This window comes from Sus scrofa, chromosome 1 (assembly GCF_054392235.1).
Source record: "Sus scrofa isolate SSC_HxYL_T2T_F1_AM1 chromosome 1, Sscrofa_HxYL_maternal_Yorkshire_Landrace_v2.0, whole genome shotgun sequence".
Lineage (NCBI taxonomy): Eukaryota > Metazoa > Chordata > Mammalia > Artiodactyla > Suidae > Sus > Sus scrofa.
In genome coordinates, this window is record NC_139383.1 from 234,486,718 (window position 1) to 234,507,339 (window position 20,622).

The following is a 20,622-nucleotide window of genomic DNA, read 5'->3' on the forward strand; positions in this document are numbered from 1 at the left end:
TTTAGTCCCTTGGAAACGAGTGTCTCATGTCTGCTTTCTTAATCCATGTAAGTTATCGTCATTACTATTATCAAACAGCAACTAGTAGGTTTTTTTGCAATTTGTATCTTATAAAGTAAATTGCAGATGAGTTGTAATCAACACTAAGAGTGGCCTTAGTGTGTAATCTTGGTGATTTAGTCTTCTGTTAGTATCTTTGAAATGAGATATTGAAACTGGGAGGGGGCAGGGTGGTGGTATACTAGGTTAAGATAAATTCCAAAGAACTAGTAACAAAAGAGTAGTGACTGTGGCAGTTTTGAGTCTTGCACATTTCTTTCCCAAAAATAGAAGAGCAACTAGGATAACATAACAACCACAAACTAAGCTTTAAAGTGTCCCTACTGGTGTACTGCAGTATATTCTCATACTGACCACTCAGGGTTAGCATCAGGCTGTGTAAGTTAAGGGCTTAGCCCCCAATAAAACTGCCCTTACTTCAGATGCCAGCTCCAAGTTCAGGGATCTCCAGGCTACCTGCACTTCTGACCAACTGGCTACAAATTCAGAGGTTCTCCTGTGACTCCCTCAGATTCAGTAATTCACTAGAATGACTCACAGAATTCAAGAAGAGGCTGTACTTAACCATTGTAGTCTTACTGTAAAGGATACAAATCACTACTGGTCAAATGAAGAGGCGTATGGGGTGAGGGTACCTAACAGTTTCTGTACCCTTTTTTGGTGAAATCAGTGTGATCACCAACAAAGAAGCTCTAGGGAGCTTCACGGTAATGGTTTTTATAGGGGTTGCATTGCCTAGGCATGACTGACTGGATCACTGGCCATGTGGCTGAACTCAGTCTCTAGCTCTGGAGGTCTCCTCCTGGAAGTCAAGAGATTAGATGTGTAGTAGTAAGACTCAAAGCCCCAACCCTCTAATCACATAATTTGTCTTTCTGGCATTGCCAGCCCTCATTCTTAGTCATCTCCTTAGCTTAAGCCCAGGTGTGATCGATCCTAGGACCTCATAAACAACAAAGACATTCCTATCACTCAGAAAATCCTTAGCATTTTCAGAGTTCTCATCATGGCACATCAGAAACAAATCCAACTAGGAACCATGAGGTTGTAGATTTGATCCTTGGCCTCGCTCAGTTCGATCCCTGCCCCCCGCCCCTCCCACAGCTGGGGATCCAGTGTTGCTGTGATATAGGCCTCGGAAGCGGCTTGGATCTGGCATAGGCTGGCACCTGTGGCTCCGATTAGACCTCCCAGCCTGGGAACCTCCATGTGCTGTGGGTGCAGGCCTGAAGAAACAAAAGACAAAAAAAAGAAAATCCTTAGCATTTTAGAGTCTCAATCCAAAGAACCAGAGACAAATGTCAAATTTTTTTATACAACATCTGCAAACTCCAGAATGTAAGTGGGTAAGATCAAAGTAGCAGCATCACGTTTGGCATGGTATCAGAAAGTTTGTGGTAAGAAGAAGAAGTGGTGTATATACACAATGGAATACTACTCAGCCATAAAAAAGAATGGCATAATGCCATTTGCAGCAACATGGATGGAACTAGAGAATCTTATACTGAGTGAAATGAGTCAGAAAGACAAAGGCAAATACCATATGATATCACTTATAACTGGCATCTAATATTCAGCACAAATGAACATCTCCACAGAAAAGAAAATCATGGACTTGGAGAATAGACTTGTGGCTGCCTAATGGGAGAGGGAGGGAGTGGGAGGGATCGGGAGCTTGGGCTTATCAGACACAACTTAGAATAGATTTACAAGGAGATCCTGCTGAGTAGCATTGAGAACTATGTTTAGATACTCATATTGCAACAGAACAAAGGGTGGGGGAAAAATGTATACATGTAAGGATAACTTGATCCCCTTGCTGTACAGTGGGAAAAAAAATAAATTATAAAAAATAAAATAAAATAAATGAAAAAAAAAAAAAGAAGAAGCAGAGGCAAGTCTCAATCCAAAAATCAAGTCAGCAGGTACTCATCTCTAAAAGAAAGAGGCCTCATTTGGTTTGGAAGGGTCAGGTGGTGAAAGCCATTTGAACTCTCAAACCAACTGATACTACTTTGCAGAACAAAGCTGATTCCTGAGGAGAAATACAACTACATGATAGACTAAGGAGACAGTAAAGCAAGTATGAGGTTATAAGGTTATGAAGGTTTTGAAGGCAATAGCTAAAGGCACAGCATTATAAACAGAGGAGAAGGGAGGCAGTATATGTAAAATCGAATATATTTGCTGATTGTCCTATAGGTACTATCAGGAAATGAAAGGATGTTAATACAAATTAGGTTCTTTGGGAGTGGGAGATGTGAGAGAATTTCAATATTGTTTATAGTGGGAACTGACACCGTATCTCAAAAAAAGATATTAAGACCCTAAGGATGTTATATAATGTCTTTGCACAAAAATAATCTTTCAAATAAAAACAGAAGCTTCCCTAAATGCCAAAAAAATGTACAATAAAGAGGGAAGGAAATAGTATAAAACAGGTCACATCACTAAAGATGAGGTATTTAATGTATATATATATGATGCAAAAATAAATATGCCATAAAACAATGGCAGAACTAAGGCCAAACATTAATCATGTCATTAAATGTGAAAGGGTATAATTCATTTTTTCAAAAATATTTTTTGGGAGTTCCTGCTGTGGCACAGTGGGTTAAGAATTTGATGATAGCAGTTTGGATTGCTGCAAAGGTGCAAGTTTGATCCCTGGCCCAGTGCAGTGGGTTAAAGGATCCAGTATTGCTGCCACTGTGGCTCGGGTCACAGCTGTGACTCAGATTCAGTCTCTGACCCAGGAACTTCCATATGCCAGGAGTGGCCATAAAAAGAAAAAAATTTCTTTTTTCAAATTCTAGTACTATGCATAATATGAGATTAACATCTAAAAGAAAGATTTAGAAAGGTTTAAAATAAAAGGACAATGAGCACAAGAGATCATTTTGGGTCTAAAGACTCAAAAATATAAACCTATGATTCATAATGCACCTGAAATAATAATAATGGTCATTTTTGGAAGATATTAGGGAATAAGATCATGATTTTGAAAAATGGCAAAGAGAATCTAGCATTACACTGACTTCTTTAATGTAAATTGTTATTTAGGATAAACAAATAAATGAAACAGGGATCAGTGGATTACATTAGCTGCTAACATCACAAAAAAGATAGCTAGATATCTATGTGTATCCTGATGGAATACCACCTGTGAATAATCTTACAAAAAAAAATCAAATTTCAGTCTGATTAAGCCTCTAGACAAGGTTTCTGAACCTCTGCACTATCAGCATTTTGCACTATGTAATTCTTTTTGTGAGGGGCTCTCTTTACCAGTATCTCTGGCCTGTATTTGCTAGAAGCTAGTAGTACACCCTTCCCCCAGTTGTGACAACCAAAAGTATTTCTAGACACTGCCTTGAGGAGCAAAATTGGCCCATTTTAGAACCACTGTTCTAAAACTAGTTTACGAAAAATACAAGAAAGCAAAAAATATGCTAAATGACTCCATAGGAATACAGTCAGCAAAATCTAGAATATGAGAGACTATATAGGACAAATCATTTACTTTAGCACTGTTAAATAGAAATATAATGTGAGCTAAATAGGTAAAATGATCTATAATAATAGTATTTCGACTCAATATATTAAGTTATTTCAACCTGTAATCAGTATTAGGAAGCTATATCTTTTTTGATTCTAAGTCCTTAAAATACACACTTATATAGTTACATTTGAATTCAGATGATAAATTTTCATCAGAAATATTTGATCAGTATTTGATTTTATAAAACTTAGAATTAAAAAAGTAAATTTATATACTCAAATTATTCTAAATATTTTCCAGTGGCTGAAGTACTTTTTTTTTCCATTTTTTAAAGTTTTATTGAAGTATACTTGTTTTAAAAGGTTGTGATAGTTTCTGCTGTACAACAAAGTGGTTCAGTTATACATGTACACATATCCGTTCTTTTTCAGATTCTTTTCACATATAGATTATCACAGAATATTGGGTAGAGTTTCCTGTGCTATATAGCAAGTCCCTGTTGGCCAGTCATTCCATATGATTTTTAATTTTAAATTAAAAATTTTGTTTTTCAGTAACTCTAGCCACATTTTAAGTGCTTAGTACTCACATATGACTTGTGCCTACTTGATTGGGCAGTGCAGTATCTGAGACAAAAAGAAGAAAGAAAGCATCCAAGCTAAAAGAGACTTAAAAACATACTAACCAAATGCAATGCATGGGCATGACTGATCTGAATAAAGTATCTGTTAAAAGTATCTGTTAAAGAAGAATTCTAAGAAATAGTAATTTGAGTATTAACTCAATATTTGATAATATTACAGTTGGTAGTATTTTTAATTTGATAATGTGGTTATGGATATTTATCTTTTAGAAATACATTGCTGTAATATTTACAAAGGAGATAATAAAATATCTGGAATTACTTCCACATAATTCAGGGTGGGGGCCATCTGGGGATGGAGTATAGCTGAAACTCTAATGGTCATAAGTTGAGAATTGTTGAAGCTGGATGAAAGGTACATGAATGTTTATTGTACACTCTTCTCTCTACTTTCATATGTTTGACATTTTCCATAGAGTAAAAAGCTTTCATTTTTGGCCATGATGAAATAACAGGGTCCCAATTTACCCTCTCACTTTAAACCACTAAAATATGGTACAAAATATATAAAACAATGATTTTCAGACATGGCTAACAGGCAGCACAGGACAGTGATCCCTAACAGAAGGGAAAAAAAAACCAGGTGAGCCTTACAGTTGCCTTAGCTTATTGCCTGGAGAGTTTCCACGCTACAGTGTAGTAAAGAGGAATTTAATAGTAAGGAGAACATAACAGTACAGATCCTGCAGACATTAAAAGGGTGTTAGGAGACTTTTCTGACCACAGCATTATGAGATTAGAAGCCAATACAAGAAAAAACTGTAAAAAAAATAAAATAACATGTAGAGGCTAAACATTATGCTGCTAAACAACCAGTGGATCACTGATGAAATCAAAAAGGAAATCAGGAAATACCTAGAGACAAATGACAATGAAAATATAATGATCCAAACCTTGATATGCAGCAAAAGCAGTTCTAAGAGGAAAGTTTATAGCAGTACAATCTTACCTCAGTAAACAAGAAAAATCTCAACCTGACTTTACACCTAAAGCAGCTAGAAAGAGAAAAACAAAATCCAAGTGAGTAGAAAGAAATCAATATCAGAGCAGAAATAAATGAAATAGAGACAAAGAAAACAATAGGAACCACTGAAAGTAGTTCTTTGAAAGGATTAACAAAATTGATAAACTTCTAGCCAGACTAATCAAGAAAAAAAGGGAGAGGGCTCAAATCAATGAAGTTAGAGATGAAAAAGAAGTTACACCTGACACCATTGAAATACAAAGGATCATAAGAGAGTACTACAAGCATTTATATGCCCTGATGTGATGAAATCAGGAACAAGACAAAGATGTTCACTCTGACCACTTTTATTTAAACATAGTTTTGGAAGTCCTGGCCACAACAGAGAAGACACAGGAGGAATCCAAATTGGAAAAGGATGAGTAGAACTGTACTGTTTGCAAATGACATGGTACTGTACACAGGAAATCTTAAATTTACTACCAGAAAACTAGAGCTCCTCAATGAATCTGGTAAAGTTGCAAGATACAAAATTAATGCACAGCAATCTGTTGCATTTCTATACACTAACAGTGAAAGATCAGACAGAGAAAGTAAGGAAACAATTCCATTTACCATTGCATTAAAAAGAATAAATTACCCAAGAATAAACCAACCCAAAGAGGCAAAAGACCTGTACTCCAAAAACTATAAGACATTGTTGAAAGAAATAGAAGATGACAGAGATGGAGAAATAAACCATGTTCTTAGGTTAGAAGAATCAGTTTTGTCAAAATGACTGTACTATCCAAAGCAATCTACAAATTCAGTGCAGTCCCTATCAAATTTCCAATGGCATTCCTTACAGAACTAGAATAAAATTTTTAAAAATTTGTATGGAAACAAAAAAGATTGCAAATAGCCAAAGCAATCCTGAGAAGAATCAGGCTCCCTAACTTCAGGCTATGGTACAAAGCTACAGTCAAAACAATATGATCCTGGTATAAAAACAAATATAGATCTGTGGAATAGTATAGAAAGCCCAGAAATAAACCCACACACCTTCGGTCAACTAATCTATGACAAAGAAGGCAAGAATATACAATAGAAGAAAGATAGTCCCTTCAATAAGTGATACTGGGAAAACTGGACAGCTGTATGTAAAAGGATGAAATTAGAACATTTTTAAACACCATACACAAAAATAAACTCAAAATGGATTAAAGACCTAAATTTAAAACCAGTTGCTATAAAACTGTTGGGAAAATATAGGCAGAACATTCTTTGATATAAATCACAGCAGTCTTTTTGGATCCATCCCCTAGAGTAAAGAAAATAAAAATGAAAATAAACAAATGGGACCTAATTAAACTTAAAAGCTTATGCACAGCAAAGGAAACCATAAACAAAGCAAAAAAGACAACCCAAAGAACGAGAGAAAATATTTGCAAATGAAGTGACCGACAAGGGATTAATCTCCAAAATGTATAGACAGTTCATGCAGCTCAACATCAAAAACCAAAAAAATCCCATCAAAAAAATGCCCAGATCTAAGTAGACATTTCTCTAAAATAGGCATACAGATAGCCAAAAAGTGCATGACAACATTCTCAACTTAGTAGAGAAATCCAAAGCAAAACTGCAGTGAGGTATCATCTCACATCAGTCAGAATAGCCATCATCAAAAAGTCTACAAACAATAAATGCTAGAGAGGATGTGGAGAAGAGAGGACCCTCCGACACAGTTGGTGGAGACATAAATTAGTACAAGCATTAGGGAGAATAGTATGGAGATTCCTTAAAACTAAATATAGAACTACTATGTTACCCAGCAGTCCCACTCTTGGGCACCTATCTCGAGAAAACCGTAATTCAAAGGATACATGCACCCCAGTGTTCATCACAGCACTATTTACAATAGCCAGCCCTGAATGAAGTTATACCTCTCAGCCATAAAAAAGAACAAAATAATGCCATTTGCAGCAACATGGATGGAACTAGAGATTCTCATACTAAGTGAAGTCAGAAAGAAGAAGACAAATACCATATGATTATTATCACTTATATGTGGAATAAAAATGTGGCGCAGATGAACCTGCAGAACAGAAACAGACTCACAGACACAGAGAGACTTGTGGTTACCAAGCAAGGGAGGGGGAGTGGAATGGCCTGGGAGTTTGGGGTTAATAGATGCAAACTATTACATTTAGAATGGATAGGCAGTGTGTTCCTGCTGTATAGCATAGGGAACTATATATTCGGTCTCCTGGGATAGACCATGATGGAAGACAATATGAGAAAAAGAGTGTATATATATGTATGACTGGGTCACTTTGCTGTACAGCAGAAATTGACAGAACAATGTAAATCAACTGTAATAAATTTTTTGTTTGTTTTTGGGGTTTTTTTGTTGGTTTTTTGTTTGTTTGTTTGTTTGTTTTTGGCTTTTTGCCATTTCTTGGGCCGCTCCCGCGGCATATGGAGGTTCCCAAGCTAGGGGTCTAATCGGAGCTGCAGCTGCCAGCCTACACCACAGCCACAGCAATGCCGGATCCGAGCCGCGTCTGCAATCTGCACCCCAGCTCACGGCAATGCCAGATCCTTAACCCACTGAGCAAGGCCAGGGATTGAACCCACAACCTCATGGTTCCTAGTCGGATTCATTAACCACTGAGCCATGATGGGAACTCCTATAATAAATTTTTTTTTAAAGAAATGGGAGTGAAGTTTGATTCTTGTATTGGTATGAAAGGAAATTGTGAAAGAAATGTTTTAATCTCCAACTTATGTTTAAAAGTTTATGCTACCTAGACCTTAATTCCTTTTATACCAAAAGTGGCTTTCATTTTGTTTCACTCTTATTTTAATAAATTGTTAAGTAGAATACTTAACTGTGTTAATGTGCAACATAGCTTTTGGTAAGAAATTCTGTGAACAATAAGATTTCTTCCACTAGAGGGCCCTCTTAGAGAAGCTTTTTCTTGTTCAATGTCAAGGTGGTATTTCTGTATACCTTTCATAACAATTGGACTTTATCAAAATGTAGTTCAGAGAAAAGATAATACTTATTAATTTCAGGGTATGTCCCTACACAGTAATCTTTTCTGAGATGTTGGTGAGGAATATTTTGTAAATTTGTAATTTTTTTACGCATGTGCCTTAGATGAAATGTTTCTATGGTTTTTTAACTGTTAAAGGCTAGACTCTATGCAGAAATTTAAATAAAGCCATTTTTACTAGCCTGAATTTATAGCGTTATCTTATTTACTTGTATTCCTTAAAAAAAAAAAATACCCCCCCCATACACACAACTCAGTAAGAACTACAGGGTGGTGGGGGAGAACAGGTGCTATGTGAAGTATCACAAACATGTATGTATAAAAAGAAGGTTTTCTCCAATAAAGATTTTGTTAGACACATACCACTTAACAGAAGGAAACTATTTGATGAGCTTTTGTTCTCCTAAGCCCAGAGCCCCAAATATTCAATTCAGGAATATTTATTTCCTATAATGTTGTAATACTCCATTTGAGCAAGGTCCAGACGAATAGGAAGCAGGAATAGGAGACATTGGGAGTGTTTAGTTTCTGTCTAGCTGTCTCTTGTTTTACATTTGTCTGAGTATTACAGGCTCTAGACAAGAGTTGGGGTAACTGGGAGTCTTTACCGTTTTATTTCTTTTGGGTATAGGGGCTAAGGAATCCATTCAAGGAAACTCTATGCTAAGTGATTAGTATAAAGGCTTGCTTGCATTTTCAGATAAATCCAGTATACCTCCTTTGACTTTTTATAACTTTTGTCTTAGTTACTTTTCTTTTTTTTTTTTTTTTTTTTTTGGTCTTTTTGCCTTTTCTAGGGCCGCTCCTGCAGCATATGGAGGTTCCCAGGCTAGCGGTCTAATCGGAGCTGTAGCCGCCGGCCTACGCCAGGGCCACAGCAACGCAGGATTTGAGCCATGTCTGCAACCTATACCACAGCTCACAGCAACGCCGGATCATTAATCCACTTAGCAAGGCCAGGGATCGAACCTGCAACCTCATGGTTCCTAGTCAGATTCGCCAACCACTGCGCCACGATAGGAACTCCTTAGTTTATTTTCTTTGCGGTCAAACTTGTGTGCCTAAAAATTACCTGAAGATCTTGTTAATAATACAAATGTCCAGGCCTTGGCCTCAGAGATCTTAACTGAATTTATCAGGGATGTGGCTTAGGCATCAGTACTCTTTTACCAGTCTTCCTCCTACCTGCCACCTCTGCCCTCCTACTTTTTGTGCAGACCAAAGTTTGAGGTTTAATGGAACAAGCAAACTAGACCTGTTTTCTTTTTCTCAGGAACCTAATCACCTGCGGTTTCCATAACTTTGAGAAGTTTCTTAATGTCTTTGAGCCACATGTAAAAAGGGAGATAATACATTTCTTTAAGAAGATAATGAGGATTAGATTAATTAACATATAGGATGGTGGTTATAACTATGGTTGCCCACAGAAGGCCTTCTGTGATGCCGTCCTTGTTCATATAAACTTGCCGTCTGGCTCTTGCCCACCTTGCCACTCTAATCTTTTACATCCTTACCTCTGTTCCATCCACACTGGATTTCTTGTTGCCTAGATAAGCAGGCTCTTGAGGCTTCAACGCCTTTACATTTGTAATCATCTATCCTGGGAACGTCTTCTGCTGCTTTTTAGCAATTTCTTATTTGTTCTTTAAGGTCATTCATTTATCATTGCCTTTCTAGCCGCTCTTAGCTTCCTGGATCCCCTGCCCCCACGACATACATACTTTCTTTGCTTTACTTTGTCCATTTCTCTCCCACTGAGAGGCAGGGTGCTATAAGAAAAGAGCATGGATTTGCATCCTGACAGCCTCCAATTAAATGTGAGAGCTTGGACAAGTTGCTTTAAATCCTCTTTTTTATTGTGCAAAATGGAGATAATACTGTACATGTTGTGAGAAGTAAGGGAATAATGTGTGTGAGTCACCTAGCACATAAACTTTCTGTAAATAGTAGCTGTTTCTTTCATGATAATGATTTTTTTGTATCTTTCTTATCACCTTTTTATGTTAAATGCATAATAAAATATTGGCATTTAATAGGTTATCAGTAATTATTTGGTGGAGGGGGTCCATGAATAAATGATAACTGCTTGGAAGACTATCAAACACTAAAGGTTTTACTTACATTTGAATGCTGAGTTTTCTAAGCCTCATACTGTATATATGAAATTTTATTAGAGTATAATTATATATAACTAAGTTAAACTGTTTCAGAAAAAGGCAATTAAATTTAAATTTCAGAGTTCTTATGGATGAGAGAAATACTATGTTTTTAATGTCCTAATATAACTTATAGTTTAAGTTCAAATTTAACCTTTACAGTAAAATCAGTCTCAATTTGAGATACAGTTTTCAGATGATTTGCTTATCGGAATAAAATTCAATAATATATTTGATATAATGTGCTGTAATAAAGTACCCCTCTGATTTAACAGTAACATACAAATTTTCAAAATGTTTTTCTTGTAATAGCAACATTTCATTGAGTTGGATGAAAATAGACAGAGATTATTGCAGAAATGCAAGGAACTTATGAAGAGAGCCAGGCAAGTATGTAACCTGGGTGCAGAACAGACCGTTCCTCAAGAGTATCAGACAGTAAGTATAAAAAGTATATAATGCTACAATTTAACATATTTAGCATAATATTTTTAAGCTTAAAGTGTATTAAGCATTGTACTGGGCCACAGAAAACATGACATGCCATAAAAAATATGGGACAAACTCCCCCCCACCCCATTTTTAAACTATGTATATAAAGTAATTTTGCTCAACAGATTGTCATTATATTCACACTGGACACCAGTCAATCTTATTGCTTAGTACTAAAGTTACTAAAACATGGTTATCATCTTGCAAAATTATTAGTACCGTAACATTCATTCTTCCAATAAAAAGCTTTTTTCCCCAAAAAGCTATCCTTGACACACTACTATTTTTAAAAGGAACGAAATAAGAAGATAGTTGAATCTTCATTAAAAATGTGTTGATTACCTTCTGTATATCAGCCATTGAATAAGACAGATATACTTCCTTCTCTCCTGAAATTTATATTCTAGTCTGGAGAGTTGGGAAGACAAATCAAAAAGCAAATAGGTAATATCCAATAGCAAAAGGTGCTAAGAAGGAAAATGTAACAAGGTAAGAGGCTAGAGTGTTAGGGAAGGCTCTTTCAAGAAGATAACTATTTTATTATTTATTTTTTTTTTTTTTGTCTTTTTGCCATTTCTAGGGCCGCTTCTGCGGCATATGGAGGTTCCCAGGCTAGGGGTCGAATCGGAGCTGTAGCCACCGGCCTACGCCAGAGCCACAGCAACATGGGATCCAAGCCACATCTGCAACCTACACCACAGCTCACGGCAACGCCGGATCCTTAACCCACTGAGCAAGGCCAGGGATCGAACTCGGAACCTCATGGTTCCTAGTCGGATTTGTTAACCCCTGAGCCACGACGGGAACTCCAAGAGAAGATAGCTATTTTAGATGAGACCTGAATAAAGAGAAGAAATAAGTCAAGTGAAGATTTGAGGGGAAAGCATTCCAGGCAGAGAAAACAGCACATACAAAGCCCCTGAGACAGAAGGGTTTTTTGGCCAGTTTCAGGATAGAAAGAATCTCAGTGGGGCTAAAGGTTATAATCCAAGCAGAAGGGAGGGCAGAAGTCTGATCCTGTAGGGTCCTACAGACCATAGAAGGACTTTAGGTTTTATTTTGAGACGGAATCCACTGGAGAACATTAAACAGAGACGTGATAGAAGTAGCATGACTTCAGTTTGTGAAAGAGCACTCTAATTGTTCCATGGAGAATAAAGTAGGGCTGCAACAATGGAAGCTAGAAGACCACATATAAGATTATTGATTTGGGCCAGGCAAGAGTTTGTCATGGCGGGGATTAGGGTGGAAACACTAGAGACAGAGCAGTTTACAGATTTGAGGTATCTTTTAATGACGGAACCAGCAGGACTTGCTGATGGATAGGAGTTGAAGGGTAAGAGAGAGAGAGAACCCCTAGATTTTGGCATTTACTAAGATGGAAGAGATTGAAGGACAGATAGGTTTGCTTAAAGTGGTAGGGAAGGTGGCTAAGTTGAAGATTTCGCTTTGACTGTCTTAAATTGAGGAGTCAAGTAAATATTTGGCATATAAGTTCAAAGCTCAGTAGCCCAGTCAGATTCAGCAGTATATTTACTTATCAGTCATCTGAAGTCCTATGGAAGTTGAACTCCTTTCTAAAAGGATAGGGGGGGAAGAAAATATAAGATATTAGATGTAGTGTTTAGGATCTTTTTGTTGTTGTTTTTGTCTTTTTTGTCTTTTCTAGGGCCGCACCCGCAGCACATGGAGATTCCCAGGCTAGGGGTCTAATTGGAGCTGTTGCTGCCAGCCTACGCCACAGCAACGTGGGATCCGAGCCACATCTGCGACCTACACCAGAGCTCACAGCAACACCAGATCCTTAACCCACTGAGCGAGGCCAGGGATTGAACCCGCAACCTCATGGTTCCTAGACAGATTCGTTAACCAGTGAGCTGCAATGGGAACTCCTTTAGGATCTTTTTTTAAAGTTTCAGGAGTCATTTTATTACTTAAACTTTTGCACATTTTCCTTTTTTTGCTTGCCTCCCCTCACAGGAAAGTATCTGTTCTAATGTGTCTCTGTGACATGGTCTCAAAAGATGCATAGTATTGTGGTGAAATTCTACTGTCAAGAGTATTTGCATTCTTAGGATGCTTTTATAGTTCTTCATAAGTACAGTATAAAGTTCTAACTTCTTGCTCTCTTTCAATGCCCCACATATTCTGGACCCATTCTACCAATTCAGCAAGTACCCACCATTCCAAATGGACACAACTCCTCACCCCCCATGGTATGCAGTGCTCATTCTTTTTTCCAAGCTCCTGTCTCCCCTCTGCCTTGCTTTCCCCTGCCATTTGCCTTGAGACCCAGAAATGAATTCTAGGCCTCTGAACTCTCTTACTCTCTTGTAGCTCCTGTAGCATGAACTGGTTCTTCCTTTCTCTAAATTCCATAATCTGTATGATATGTGCTGCCTATTTTAATACTCAACATCCATACATTGCCTTAAGGTATTATCCAGTGTTACTACGTGTATGTGTTTTGTTTTCTTTTGAAGTATAAGCTTTTTGAAAGCAAAAAGCTGTATTTATAATTCATTTGAGTCCTTGTGTGCTAGCATGCTGTTGAACACAGTAGATGCTCCCTCAGAATATTTTTCTTTTAACTATTTAAATTGAACTGTTTTCACTATATTATCTATAATGGGGACAATTTTTTTCTTCTTTAGGCGTTCCAAGATCTTCCAAATACATTGGATGAAATTGATGCTTTATTAACTGAAGAAAGATCAAGAGCTTCTTGCTTCACAGGACTGAATCCTACAGTATGCTTCTTTCCCTACTTCCTATTGCAGCCACCACCACCACCACCCTCCCCTAAACACCCGTGCCTGCATGCGCGCGCGCGCGCACACACACACACACACAGTTCCCTCCAGTACTTCCCTCCCACTCTGTACTAGAGCTCTTGGTAATAATAAGCTAGACAGCAGGAACAATGTGCTTTTAAATGCCAGATTCTGAATCTATTAGAATTTTAAATAGATTCTTCCTAAGGAACACAGTGTTCTGTGCTTTTTCTTTATAAAAAGAATACTTGGGCTAACCTGAAATACTGCAGTGTCTATTCTTTTTAAAGGATTAAAAATGGCATTTTTAGTATAAGAACATGAATTAACTACATACAAACAATTCAACACAGTTGGCATTTTCACGTAATGTTTTAATTGATGCAAAATTTCATATGATTTTATTCTCTTGTAGATTTATTTTAAAGAATTATTTTTTTCCTGCCAGGTTGTTCAGGAGTACACAAAAAGAGAAGAAGAAATAGAGCAATTAACTGAGGAATTAAAGATAAAGAAAGTTGAACTGGATAAATATAGGGAAAACATTTCACAGGTAATTATTCAGCCTTTATCTTTTCTTTTTGTCATGTGCTTACCATTCCATCATATGGGAATGTAGAATGATGCAAAATAAAATAATAAACTTTTAAGAAAAAAAAATGCAATGTATGTTCTTGTGACCAGATTGATAATGATATTAAATTTGTCCTATGTAAAGATTATATCGATGTAATAACATTTCTTTTAAATTGTGTTTTTATACTGCCTTTACATGTAGGTAAAAGAAAGGTGGCTTAATCCTTTAAAAGAGCTGGTAGAAAAAATTAATGAAAAATTCAGCCATTTTTTTAGTTCCATGCAGTGTGCTGGTGAAGTGGATCTCCATACAGAAAACGAGGTAAAATTGCATTTAAAGTGTTTCTTGGCAAGTAATTCTAACTATATGCTAAAAGTACATGTAAATTTTTAATTTACTCTAGAGTTTTATCTGGGAAAATTTTACTTACCAAAAAATTGTTCAAAGGAAGGAAAAGACCATATATGGGATTACATTGGGCTCACTCCCCTCCCCCCCTTTTTGGTGACATTTGGGATTAGTGACTAAAATCTTACTAACTTTTTGTATCCAGTCTAAGTAATGGTTATTCAGCTGTAATGAACAAATGCATTGTTTTTTTAATCTATCCCTCCTCACATCTGAAGAGTCATAAACAAATTGGCAAACATAACTGAAATAAGTATAATATCGGTGGCATTTTTTTTTTCTTTTGATCAAGAATTTTAACAGTTCACAAGAATAAAAGCTAACATAAGTTTGGCACTAATTTCTTAAGCTATATATATGTTCATGCATTGTAATTTTGGGTAAAATAAGATTTCCATTAAGAAATAAATGTATAAAGATATGAACTAAGATGTATTTCAGAATAATAGGGAAAGAGAGAGATGGGTGGAATTATACATGAAACAAGATTGATTACTTATTAATCATAGTTGAGACTAGTTGATGGTCGATAATTGAGCTTCTCTTAGGGTTCTAATTTTGTATGTGTTGAAATTTTCCCCTAATAAAGCATTTTTTAAGAGAGAAATGAAGGTAATAAAAAAAATCCCTTTCCTTCATAGCTCAACTATTTTATGGCATATGTATTACATACATAAATAGAAAGTGAGTAGTGCCTTTATTTCCCCTTAAGAACTTTGCCCCATGACTCCTTCATCTGCTTAATGTAAGATAGAAGGTTAGCAAATGTCATTTCGCTTTTAAGGTTTAATATTATATTAGACCTGTCATGAGAATTGTCATCTATATAGTCTTTGGGCTTGTTAAAAGTAAGGGATATATTAAAGTAACAAATACAATTTATAATATACTTTTTATGTGTTCTGTGTGCAAGACACTGTTCTAGGCACTTCCAAGTTTTATCTTAATGAATTCTCAGAACCATTCTATAAACTTGTACTTTTTAATCAACCCACTTTTGTAAAGTGAAACAATAAAATATTAGAACCACTTGCTGGCTTCAAGCTCTAGGGGTCTCCAAGGATCTATTTAGGTAAAACTAATATCATTAAGTTCTTGCCTTTCTTTTGGTTTGTTTTTTGGTTTTTTAGGACCATACCCACAGCATATGGAGGTTCACAGGCTAGGGGTTGAATCGGAGCTATAGCGGCTGGCCTACACCACAGCAATGCCAGATCCGAGCCACATCTGCAACCTACACCACAGCTCATGGGCAACGCTGGATCCTTAACCCACTGAGCGAGGCCAGGGATCAAACCTGCAACCTCATGGTTCCTAGTCGGATTTGTTTCTGCTGCGCCACTATGGGAACTCCCAAGTTCTTGATTTTTAAAATTGATTTATTCGTTCTGTCTTCAATAACAGAAGTTATCAGAGAAAATTCACCTTTCATAAACTTTTTTAATGTTTTTTAGGAAGACTATGATAAATATGGAATTCGAATTAGAGTCAAATTTCGCACAAATACTCAACTGCAAGAGTTAACTCCTCATCATCAAAGTGGAGGTGAAAGAAGTGTTTCTACCATGTTATATTTGATGGCACTTCAGGAGCTTAATAGATGTCCATTCAGAGTAGTTGATGAAATCAATCAGGTATAGCTTATTCTTTGACTTGGGTTTCACTATATCTCGTAATAGATTTAAATCTAATCATTGTTATTGTCATTATTTAGGGAATGGACCCTATCAATGAACGGAGAGTGTTTGAATTGGTTGTAAATACTGCTTGTAAAGAAAACACATCTCAGTACTTCTTTATTACACCAAAGGTAGGTAATAAGTAACCTAAAAATTCACGCAAGCAGAGGTCCTCTGAGGCTAAATCATACAGCAGATTTGGCCCAATAGGTAAATATAAGCAGGAACACTCCCAGAAAAGGGACCAAAAGGATTACACTAATATTTATTTTATTAAAGGGGACAAGTTCCAGTGACATACTTAATCAGAAACCTTATTATCAGAGGAAAAAACATAGGAGGCATAGCATTACGTTCTAGAACCAAGATTTCCTCTCTGCTTTTGGCATTTAATCCTCCTTTAGAGAAATTCTTCTTTTAGCACTACAAGATGACAGAATACAAACCCTGGAATGCTGGTCCTCCTCATTTCCCCAAAAAGGCCTGTCTTGGTTTACTTTGCCCTTTATTCACCACTAAATAAAGTGGTGGCCCAGAAGAAATCTAAGTACCCCAACATCTTCTATTCACATATTAACTTTGAAAAAAATAGCATTATCAGTATGTAAAATTTTCCATAAGCTAGAGCCAGTGCAGTGCAAAATTTTCTTTTGTGACATCTTGGACTATGGCTCAGTTATAAAACTGATGTACAGTATTCAAAGATGTATTTATTAATGTAGTCAGATTTTTTTTCTTTTTTAACTCTTTATGAAAAATTTCACTGGAGATCCTATCTTAAATTCAATTTTTTTTTTTTTTTTTTTTTTTTTTTTTTTTGGCTTTTTAAGGCCACACTCGCAGCGTATGGAAGTTCCCAGGCTAGGGGTCAAATCGGAGCTGGGCTGCTGGCCTACGCCACAGCCAGAACCACGCAGGATCCAAGCCGCATCTGCAACCTACACCACAGCTCATGGCAAGCCAGATCCTTAATCCACTGAGTGAGCACAGGGATTGAACCTTCGTTCTCATGGATGCTAGTCAGACTCGTTAACCGCTGAGCTACAATGGGAACTCCTTAAATTCAAATTTTTAATGACTCATATAATCTATCTTCTTGTTCCAGCAGATACTCTAGAATAGCCAAATCACTAAAACCGTTTACCAAACATGCTGGCCTATAAACTGAACTGTCCTGTCACACACTTTTCAGGCTACCAATCTGCCACAGTACCTGACAATAGAAGTTACTTGAGAAGTGTTTATGGATAAAAGAGTGAAAGTATCCTAGGAAAATTCTGGAGGACACACTTTTCCAGAGTCAACCTAGAAAGTTTTATGATATCATTTGGCCTGTGAATAGAGAGGGCTCCCAGATACATTGATGTTTCCTTAGGCGCAGTTTCCGGTATGCTAGTGCAGGTAAGGATCACAGTCTGGCAGGTGTATATTGAGTTGAGAGCTTCATTAAGAGTTTCATTAATTGTACAAATAAAATATTTGTACACATGTAGGGTTACAAAGTTTGTGCTTCTTAATGTGTAGCATTATGTGACAGTTTGTTTAAACATTTACAGCTCCTGCAAAATCTTCCTTACTCTGATAAGATGACTATATTGTTTGTCTACAATGGTCCTCATATGCTGGAACCAAACAGATGGAATTTAAAGGCTTTCCAGAGGCGGCGGCGCCGTATTACATTCACTCAGCCTTCTCAATAAAAGTAAAGGGCAAGAACTTTAGGATTTTTCTTTTAAATCCTGTTTATAAGGACGGGTCAACTGAATAGAAGTTAGGAGATTCATTAAGGCTAAAACATCAGTTATTTTTGGAAACCCACTTTTAGATACAAATGGGTTGATGAATGGAGACCAAAATAACTTCTTTCTGTGAAATAGCATCTGGTAGTAAAAATTAAGTCTTCTTGAGTCCTTAGCACTCTGACCTTAAGTCATGGGGTCCCCACTTTTCAAACTCTTTGCTACTCTTATCAAATTGGAAAGGGTTATCAGTTACAAGAAGTTTGACATGGTAACCCTGAGCTTTTAATTCAAAGTAACTTTAACTACTTTTAGATTCTAATGGTGACTACAGCTTAAGTCATAGTTTTCTCCCAGTGTTATATTTAATTTTTAAAATTTGATATGGAAATGTCTAGCTAGTCTAATGTATAGTAATTATTTATGACAAATCTATTCATTTCTTCCTATTAAAAAGATTACCTTATCTCCACTAGGAAATGGAATTTTATGGGACTTTAAAAAAAGTTTTATGAAACTTGATACTATAACTGTATTGGGAGCTCAAAGGAAGAAATAGTACTGGAGTTCAAAAATGGTAGCAGGACTTCTTTGAAACTGCCACAAGGTGGCCACTAGATGATGCAAAATGCAACCAGAAGATTGATAGAGAATAAAATCAAGTGACAAGGGTTTTTTAAAGAATTACCCTATAAAAATGTGGATGGGGTTTTGTTTTGTTTTTTTTTTTTAATTTAAAGTCAATTGTATTTTACATCTTAAATTTCTAAAGCATTTTTATAATTATTTTTTAGTAAGATTTTTCTTAAGATTTCATATACTGGTTTCTAACGATTTATATTTGAAATTTCTCAGTGTTATGTAAAGAGTAAGGGAAAGCATTGATTTGTTTAAAACCCTAATGTTTTTAGAACCTAAGTTTATAGGTCCTTCTAAACTTACAGTGTTGATCCTACCCCATTATCTTAGAGTATCTAGTCTATTACTCTTTCAGCATGAAACAATTAGATGAAAAAATCATTTATCTCTGAGTTACACTAATTAACAGTGCCAAAACAAATTCTATTCTTTTAAATCTTGTAAAATAATGGACTAGACCAAGGACATAACCTTTGAACAGTGGATTGGATCTGTGCCAGTAGTGACAAAAATTTTTTTTTGAATTAGTAGCTTGACTAAATTTAAGAATTGCATTCAGTTTGGGTTTTGTATGTTCTAAAATAGCCACTTAAATTTATATTCTTGTTAGTTCAAAAAATAATGAACCATAAGTTTATGTCCTCTTGCTTGGACATTTTCTGTTTAAAAAGCTATTTTTTCCTTCATAAAATTTTTGAAAGAAAAGAATCCCCTCTTAAACTAAGTCTAAGACATGTACTATGAAAATATTTTAAAATAACATTTTTACTGGTGTGAAAAACTCATGTAAACATTGAAAAAACTAGTAACATATTAGTAAATGGATGCTGTTACCAGATGTTTTTGTTGTTTAATATTTTGTTTTGCTCCAAAGTATCTTTACTAATATGTGCTTGGTGTAGTTTATTGTCTAAGTTAGTTCCAGTCATCTTATTTCTTCAAAATGAATATCAATGTGAAAAAGAACTTTGAAGATTAGGTGTGTTTGAAAATAAAATGGTTAATTACATTTCAGTTTACATATGCCAATAATTATTCCACACTTTTTTAAAAGCATTTGTATCTCTCTAATGGACAAATACTTGGTTTTACATTGAATGTTGAGCTGTGAAGGATAAATTATGTATCATTGTAACATATTAATAAAAGAATAATCTAGCACATTAGTCTAATCTAGCACATTAGTCTCAGCCACTTGAAACTTCACGTAGTTTCTGCAAAAGTTTTTTTTAATTACATGCAAATTGTAAAAACTCCAAGTAACAGTTCGATTTGATGAATAAAATATTTAAAATCCTAAGGTGACAAGCACATATTTTTAATAATGAAATCTTCGTCAATTTGGCTAAGAAGAGAATCTCTAATAAGATTTTAGCATTCTTGCTGCTTTCTAATTGTCTTTTGAATATGTGCTTTTTCCTTCAGAATATGAATCTTAAGTATGTAAAAAAAAAAAAAATGTAATTTTTGTCCTGCTATTGTGTGACCGCTGATGTGTAATTGAAAAAAACTCTTTGTGGGAAATGCTTTGTTGGTAATAAATACATATTTTCCTATTCTTTTGGTGTTTTTGTTTTTTGTTTTTTTGGGGTTTTTTTGTCCTTTTAGGGCCACACCAGTGGCATATGGAAATTCCCAGGCTAGGGATCAAATTGGAGCTGAGGCTGCCAGCCTACACCACAGCCACAGCAACCATGGATCCAAGTCATACCCACAACCTAAGCCACAGCTCATGGCCACACTGGATCCTTAACCTTGTGAGCAGGGCCAGAGATCATACCGAGTCCTCATGGATATTAGTCGGGTTCATTACCACTGAGCCACAGTGGAAACTGTTATTTTAAATAAGAACTGTTTTTATATACATTGAACCTTTATAATAGTCATTTTGGTTTTCAGATTTGCTGAAAAGTCTATCGAATGCCTACCATTTATAGAACAGAATTTGGCA

At 36.0% G+C, this 20,622-nt stretch overlaps 1 protein-coding gene across 5 annotated transcripts in view; it reads left to right on the forward strand.

The window, feature by feature from the left end:
• Nucleotides 1-20,230, forward strand: part of SMC5 (structural maintenance of chromosomes 5) — a 93,371-nt gene extending 73,141 nt beyond the window's left edge. For 2 of the 5 annotated variants that reach the window (XM_021064741.2, XM_084987495.1), the window contains 8 exons: nt 10,676-10,801; nt 13,027-13,071; nt 13,510-13,605; nt 14,078-14,182; nt 14,408-14,527; nt 16,069-16,248; nt 16,329-16,424; nt 17,850-20,230. In XM_021064741.2, the coding sequence (XP_020920400.1) occupies nt 10,676-10,801; nt 13,027-13,071; nt 13,510-13,605; nt 14,078-14,182; nt 14,408-14,527; nt 16,069-16,248; nt 16,329-16,424; nt 17,850-17,993 (912 nt within the window). In that variant the 3' untranslated portion in view covers nt 17,994-20,230. Of the gene's footprint in view, nt 1-10,675; nt 10,802-13,000; nt 13,072-13,509; nt 13,606-14,077; nt 14,183-14,407; nt 14,528-16,068; nt 16,249-16,328; nt 16,425-17,849 lie in introns of all 5 variants that reach the window. The other 3 variants (XM_021064744.2, XM_084987501.1, XR_014822603.1) reach the window with 2 other exon arrangements.
• The last annotated feature ends 392 nt before the right edge of the window (nt 20,231-20,622 follow it).